Source organism: Cricetulus griseus, chromosome 3 (genome assembly GCF_003668045.3).
Source record: "Cricetulus griseus strain 17A/GY chromosome 3, alternate assembly CriGri-PICRH-1.0, whole genome shotgun sequence".
Taxonomy (NCBI): domain Eukaryota; kingdom Metazoa; phylum Chordata; class Mammalia; order Rodentia; family Cricetidae; genus Cricetulus; species Cricetulus griseus.
In genome coordinates, this window is record NC_048596.1 from 51,168,223 (window position 1) to 51,175,919 (window position 7,697).

Consider the following 7,697-nt stretch of genomic DNA (forward strand, 5'->3'; position numbering starts at 1 on the left):
TGGGCTCTAGCCGGGCTTCCGGGCCCGAGGCTCCCAGAGGACTTGGGAGGGAACGCAGAGCCTGAGGACTGGGTCTCTAAACCCGGAGCCGGGCGAACAAACTCTCACTTCCGCGAAAGGCCAGGGCGGGGTCACGAAATGGGCCTTCTGCCTGGGGGCGGGGACTCTACTAAAGGGCAAGACTAAGGCATCCTGAATTGGGGCTAGCAGAGGGTTATTAAGGCTGGAGTGGGAGGATGCCCAGGGTATTGGGGTCAGGATGGCATTAGTCCTACTGAAGCCAGGCTGGGCTGATTCAGCATTCTGCATGCCCCAGCCAACCCCCAACCCCGACGGCTCTTCACTTCCTTGGGCAGAGATGGGAGATGGCGCCGGTGCTGCCCGTGGTGCTGCCCCTCCAACCCCGTATCCGTCTGGCGCAGGGGCTCTGGCTCCTCTCCTGGCTGCTGGCACTGGCCGGTGGCCTCACCCTCCTCTGTAGCGGGCACCTCCTGGCACAGCTGTGGAACCTTGGCACCTTCCTGGCTCCCTCTTGTCCATTCCCTGCCCTGCCCCAGACTGCCCTGGCAGCAGGAGCGGTGGCTCTAGGCACAGGACTAGGGGGCGCAGGAGCCAGCCGGGCGAGTCTGGATGCAGCTCGATACCCTCCTTGGCGAGGGGTCCTGAGTCCACTGCTGGCAGCTGGCACAGCTGCAGGCGGTGGGTTGCTGGCCCTTGCCTTGGGGCTAACCCTGATTTTGCCTGTAAGTCTGCACCAGGGACTGGAGGAAGGTCTGGAGGCTGCCTTGGTTCACTACAAGGACACAGAGGTGCCTGGCTACTGTCAGGCCAAACGACTGATGGATGAGTTGCAGTTAAGGTACCACTGTTGCGGACGTCATGGCTACAAGGATTGGTTTGGTGTCCAATGGGTCAGCAACCGTTACCTGGACCCCAGTGACCAAGATGTGGTTGAGTGAGTGATCGATTTGTTTCTCTTTTCCTTCTCCTCCCTAGACTCCCCTTATCTTGAAATTCTCACCCAGACATGCAATAGAGCATATGGTTGAGAGAATCGATTACTCTTCTATTTATCAGCTGTGCCGTCCAGGGCATGTCGCCAAACCACTCTAGGCCCATTCTTCACCTGTAAAACGGAGATAGCTATACCTGTCTTTATCTCCCAGATAGGCTCCTATCTTACAAAGTTGTGGAGATAAATTAATTAAGCATGCTTGGATAGTAAAGCACTCAGCATGATGTTTTACAGTATTTTTTTCAACTGTCCCTGCCCTCAGCTGCCCCTTTAGGCCTCTGTCTGCAGCCATCTAACAATATTACTCTACCCTTGCAGCCGGATCCAGAGCAATGTGGAAGGGTTATACCTAATTGATGGAGTCCCCTTCTCCTGTTGCAACCCTCACTCACCCCGGCCTTGCCTGCAAAGCCGACTCTCAGATCCCTATGCCCATCTGCTCTTCGATCCTCGACAGCCCAACCTAAACCTCTGGGCCCAAGGGTGCCATGAGGTGCTGCTGGGGCACCTGCAGGGTTTGTCGGGCACACTGGGAAGCATGCTGGCTGTCACCTTCTTGCTGCAGGTCAGTCAGCCAAGGGCCCCACCTCCTTCCACTTCCAGCCCTGTGGTCACAAATGCACTAACCATCACTCTTTCTATCTGCTTCCCCACAGGCTCTAGTGCTCCTTGGTTTGCGGTACTTGCAGACAGCGCTGGAGGGGCTTGGAGGAGTCATTGATGGGGAAGGAGAGACCCAGGGCTATCTTTTTCCTGGTGGGCTGCGAGATATACTGAAAACTGCATGGCTACAGGGAGGGACTGCCCACAAGCCAGCACCTGAAGAGGCCCTACCAGAAGAGGAACCTCCCAAGGAGGTTCTACCTGAGGCCTAGTAACCTAAAGTGTGGGGGGCGGGGGAAGTGGACAAATATGGAAAACTTTACTCAGGCTCGGGGGAGGAGAGGTTACAGGAGTTAGAGCAGTCAGAGATAGACTAGAACGAGGAGGAGTCCAGGTATCCTGGAGCCCAGCCTCTGCAGCCAAACCCACCAAGATTGAGAATAGATCAGGGTGGCCGGAAAGTGACACCCAAAGGACTGGAGACTCTTTCTAGTGTACAGATTCTCAAATAAAGTTTTTGGATGGAAGCCACTGCTCTCTCTTGTCTAGGGGATGGGGCCTGAAGGACTGATGTCTGTGCAGAGGAGGAACCAGCCTGTGTAGGAACAGGTTGCCTATATCTCTTGGGTGTAGAGACCAGCAAGGAGGTTTGCCAAGTGAAGGGAAACACGAAGCCCTCCAGGTTGAGATTCTTTATTCTAGAGGTAGGAAGAGGATCCGCATGCTCAGGTGGGGAGGGTCCAGCCCAGCTCCTCTAGCCCCCCAGTGCATGCTTGTCCCCAATAAGTTACCCAGTTCCCTCAGCCACCCTCCCTCCTGAGTCCATCTGTCCTGCTCCACCCCAGATGGGGCTGACCTGGCTCAATACAACTGCTTGTCCCCAGCCTGTGGGCAGTGCCACATGGCAGGCTGGGGGAAGGGAGGGAAGCAGCTGGGCCACACCCTGTGGTTGGAGGGGCTGCCTCTGGTTCTGAGGGGTCAGGTCTTTTTAAAAAACCACATCCTGGACTGGCCTGGAGCCCAGTCCCACAAGGTATGTGCCTAAAATAAGGTAGAAGTCAGGGTGAGGCTGCCATCACACCTCAATGGCTGGGTCTGAGCCCTGGCCCTGCCGCTGCAGCTGCTCCTCCTGCTTCATCTTAGGTTTCTCTGTCCGTGTGTGCCACACTAGTACCTGTGAAGGAAGGGTTAGGGTCAGAGCCAGCCATGCCCAGGTCCCTGGGGTATGTGATCTAGAATGGATGCCACCAGCCCCCTTCTATATTCAGAGTTGGTATATCATGTGTGAAGTATGGGGTGGGGGAACTTCACTGCCTCTCAAATGGGGCTCTGTTCCTTGACCCTCTGATACACACAGGGCTTCACAGAAGTCTGTAAGATGAAGTGGCAGGAGCCCTGTCCGTCCTGACTCTCAGTAGTCTTTTCAACAGAAAAAAATCAAAGCTGACCAGAGATCTGGGGCGATTCTCCTGGTTCAAACACCCATTCTCACTCCTCCTATTAACGGCTCATCCCAGAGCTGGTTTCTCCATCCTCTTACCTGAGTACAGTTGGCAGCCCGTGGCTCTAGGTCCTTGGGATCCACAAGATGGCTCAGGAGACTACTCTCCAAGTGGCCCCGGGGTGCAGTTGCATCAAACTGGGCATTGGGCTTAGCCAACAGCAAGGGCAGGGCAACAGCAAATCCCGCCATGTCCAGGGGAAAGGGCCTGTTGGGTTCCCATGCTGTGTGGAAACCCACAACCCGGCCATCCTGTACCCGAGGACCCTCAAATCGCAGGCCGCCCACCAGCCCCACAGGCCACACTGAGACACCACGAGTCCAACGCATCTAATGGAGATGAGAAAAGAAACAAGAGTGGTGGCCCAAGGGAAAGAACCACTTTGTTCTCTGACGCCTCTCCCCACTGCTCCCCACCTTCACCCAGTACCCTACCCCAATACTGGTGAGCAAGATAAAGAAGGAAGCTGCTGCTACCTGGTCTCTTTCCCCATCTTCATCCAGGGCTCACCTCCTTAAAGAGCTCCCGGCTGTAGGTGTTGTCATCATCAGCAAAATACACCACTCCCTGGGTCCCTGGTGGTGGTGGGTCTTTCTCCCCGCCAACAGCACCCCCTTTGCCTCGGAGCCAGTCCAGGGCCTTGTTGCGCTGTTCTACTCCTCGGGGCCGAACCCATCCTGGCTCGCCTTCCCTAAGCCGCTGAGCCTTGGGGGTTAGGACAGCCAGGTGTGTGAAGAGGAGACCAGAGGCAGCCAGCAGCCCCGAGACCAGCGGGGTAGGGCTCTCAGCGTCCTCCACCAGCAGCCAGTGTAGACGGGGCACCAGGCTCAGGGTCTGGGACAGCCGAACCAGCTCTGCCTTCTGTACCAGCCTGCAGGGGGAGAGATGCAGGAAGGAAGGGACCAGGCAACCTTGGCCCACAGCACTTAGGATAATAGCTGCTCCTGGCCACTGTTAGCATCTCCCTGGATTTTCCTTCACCAGTGCCCAAGCTTTGGATGTGTGCATATGTTATTTAGGACAGAACTCAGGGCTTCAGGTATTCAAAAAAGAATCATGAGACTGCCAAGTTGCCTCCCTCTTGAATGTCAATTTCGTGCAGATGCTGACCTTCCCTGCCTTTCCAGACCAGGTCACCACTCTCTTCAACCTGAGGACTCAGGCTAGGGTAAGAATATAGGACACATGATTTGGAATCAAATAGATCTGGGTTTGAATAATTTTATAGTTTGTCCTGATTTTCAATACAGGGATTCATGTTGTTAGGCTGGTTTCTCTGAGTAGCCCTAGCTGTCTAGCTGTCCTGGAACTCACTCTGTAGACCAGGCTGGCCTCAAACTCAAGAGATCCACCTACCTCTGCTTCCCAAGTGCTGAGATTAAAGGCGTGTGACACACCACCGCCAGGCAAAACATTTCTAAAAGCTGGTAAATTACCTGCCCCTTTCTACAACACCCTGCTGGGGATCACTGTCAGGGCCTAGTGAATGCTAGGATGTCAACTACCACACCTGGAGCTAATCAAAGTGTTAGAACTTTCTAACCAAGAAATTCCAAAGAGGAGTTAATTCATTGTCAGCTCAAATTTCCTTTCCAACTTTATTGTCCTCTTTTAAAGTTTAGCAGTAACTCAGATCTGGTAGAGGGGTAGCAGTGGCTCACACCTTAAACCCAGCACTCCAGCTAGTCTCTGAGTTAAAGGTCAGCCAGGTCTACAGAGCTAATTCCAGGACAGCTAGGGCTGCATCAGAAACCCTGCCTCAGGGAAGATAAAAAAAAAAAAAAAAAAAAAAAAAAAAAAAAAGTTTACCAAAAATTCAGTAAGGTAATCCACTTCCTATTATCCCTTTGTCCATTTTTCTAGAAAGGTAATTTTCCCGCCAATCTGAGTAAAGGTAGACCATTCATCATAACATTTTGCAAGCTCTAGTTTAAAGATCACCCCCTAGTTCAATGCCTCCCCAAATTCATAATTAACACATCTTGGTAGATGCAGACCTCGAGTGTACCAGAGCCATACCTGGCATAGGTGGGGGTAATGACATAGATAGTGGGCAGAGCCTCGGGCTCAGGGGGCTGGGCTGGGACAGGGGGTGGTCGACGGAGATCAGCTTGCAACTGGGAAATCCTCAGGTCCTTCTGTCGAAGCTGCTCAGCTGCAGCTCGAAGCGGAGGGAGGCAGTCACATGGCTGGCCTGGTCCCAGGAAGCATCAACAGAGAATGGGAATTGGGGCAGACAACCACAAGATAGTAAGTAGTTCAACAACCCAGAGCCAAAATCTTTCTAACTCCTAGTGAATTCAGGACTTCCCTTTTAACCTTTTCTTTTAACCTTTTTTTTTTTTTTTTTTTTTTTTTTTTTTGTAGCAGGGAATTCACTAGCAAGCACTTTTATCTTTATCTTTCTTTTATTGTTGTTTTAAGATAGGGTCTTGCTGCTGGTGGCAGCAAAGGCTGTGGTGGCAAATCCTTTAATCCCAGCACTTCTCTGTGAGTTCAAGGCCAGCCTGGTCTACAGAGTGAGTTCCAGGACAACCAGAACTGTTTCACAGAGAAACCCTGTCTTGAAAAGAAACAACAAAAGATAAGGTCTTGCTATATAGCCCAAGTTGACCTCACACATTAACTCATTAGCCTGTTTTCCAAATGGTGGGTCACCATACTCAACTCTTTTTTTTTTTTTTTGTTATTGTTGTTTGAGACAAGGTTTGTCTGTGTAGCCTTGGCTATCCTGGAACTCACTGCTGGAGTTAAACGCATAGGCCACCACTGCCTGGTTCAGCTCTGCATTGTTAATTCCATCTGTCACTTTTGTTTTCTTTGCTGAGCCTCCAACCCAGCGCCTCAAACTTGCTGGTGCTGAATTATCCAGCCCTGCTATTATTTTAACTTGTATATTGGGCTGATAATCTGTCAGTCTTTCTACCCTTGATCATGATTTTACCTTCTAGACTAAGAAGGAATAGAAAAGTCTGAACCGCTCACGAACTCACTGAGGCAGTCGGATCTGTGTGAGTTCGGCCAGCCTAGTCTACAGGGTGAGTGCCAGGACAGTCTCGAGGGAAAAAGGGATCGGGACTAAGAAGGGTTACTTGAGCTAAGATGGTTAGAAGTCCTCTCTACGGTGACATCTGGCCTAAAACCTGAAGGATGAGAAATAGATAGTTTTTTGGGGGGTAAGCTCTGCAGGTCAAGAGCTTGAGGGGAGAACGAAGATAGGATTTTCAAAAATCTGTCAGCAAGCGGGTCTGAGCGGCAGAGAGAGGAGGGGTGCCCGACAGCGGCGGCGGCGCCTTTCGCTGCCCGGCTGGCATCCGCGGAGACGCAGACCACGGAGAGTGTCCAGAGGGCCGAGCGGGAGGCAGGCGTCGGCTAGGCCGGCCGTCCCTGCGCCTAGGGCCGGCCCCCCGCATCCCGCCCCGCCCCTCCCCGCTCACCAAGCTGCACCAGAGCGTAGAGGAGGCCGGCGATCGACACCAGGAAGTAGGCAAGAAACACGTTCTTCAGCTTCAGCTTCATGGCCGCGCCGCCGGGGCAGGCGGGGTCCGCCGGGGACCGGCAGGGACAGGGTCCGCCCGTCCCTCGGCCCTCCCGCGGGCCCCGCCCCGCCCTGAGCCCCGCCTTCCCAGCACTCCCCTGTAGTTCCAGAGAACCCCCGAGCACCACCCGGGACCACTTCCGGCCAGTAGCACCCCCCCCTCCCCAAGATAACTTCCGGTCCCTCCTCCTGGTGGGCCAACCAGGGAGATGACGCCACGTCCGCTGCGTCAAGCGTTCACAGTGGCAGTCAGAACCTTGGTAGGAGCACGTGGGATCTAGCTGGATGTGGAACTCGGAATTGAGAACAAGTCCCGCCCCTTCCCCTGGGTCTTCTAGACACCCATTCATCCGTCAGCATCTGGCACCAGCATTGGCTTTTCAAAGAAACTGTCTTTCAATACTTGTTCAACCAATGAATGAAATCTATGGCCTGCCAGGTACTGGACAGTTTAGCTGGGTCTATTCCATTGGTTCTCAATCTTCCTAATGTTGCAACCCTTTAATAAAGGGTTAATAAAGCTATTCTCCTTGCTACTTCATAACTATAATTTTGGTACTATTATGAATGGTAATGTAAAATGTTTTCTGAGGTAAAAGGATACCAAGTTTATAAACTGTCAGTTACTTACTAACATTTAATTTACATACTTAGTGGGGGAAGTCGCTCAGTCTGTAGAGTGCTTATCTAGTACCCACTGGTTTATATCACCAACATAAACCTAGGGGAGTGGTGCATGTCAGTCCCAGCACAACATGGCAAGTGGATGCAAGCTCTTCCATTACATATTAAGGTGGAGAATTCAGAGGGTCAGCCTAGGCTACCTGGAACCCTGTCTCATACACATACTGACTTGTTATATTGTTTCAATACGTAAAGAAAACACAAAAGGAAAATTAATGTTCATATCAGTAAACACTTCCTCAATGCTACATCATTATGATGAAAATATTCAAAAGTCTTTCATTTAGCTATAATCACTACTGCTCTGGAAGGAAGACAGAGTCACCAGCTAGTCAAAGAAAGCAGGATGGGGAAT

At 52.2% G+C, this 7,697-nt stretch overlaps 2 protein-coding genes across 2 annotated transcripts; one reads left to right on the plus strand and one right to left on the minus strand.

The window, feature by feature from the left end:
• The first annotated feature begins 49 nt into the window (after window positions 1–49).
• Rom1 (retinal outer segment membrane protein 1) lies at window positions 50–2,145 on the plus strand. The gene is made up of 3 exons (XM_027408335.2): window positions 50–955; window positions 1,334–1,580; window positions 1,672–2,145. The coding sequence occupies exons 1-3, from the start codon at window positions 366–368 to the stop codon at window positions 1,888–1,890; spliced, it is 1,056 nt and encodes a 351-aa protein (XP_027264136.1). The 5' UTR covers window positions 50–365; the 3' UTR covers window positions 1,891–2,145.
• Window positions 2,146–2,295: 150 nt separating this feature from the next.
• B3gat3 (beta-1,3-glucuronyltransferase 3) lies at window positions 2,296–6,678 on the minus strand. Its single transcript, NM_001246684.1, is given in 5 exon segments — window positions 2,296–2,792; window positions 3,159–3,449; window positions 3,631–3,991; window positions 5,140–5,314; window positions 6,558–6,678. Coding segments are annotated over 5 exon segments (1,008 nt in total). The 5' UTR covers window positions 6,640–6,678; the 3' UTR covers window positions 2,296–2,693.
• Window positions 6,679–7,697: the final 1,019 nt, after the last annotated feature.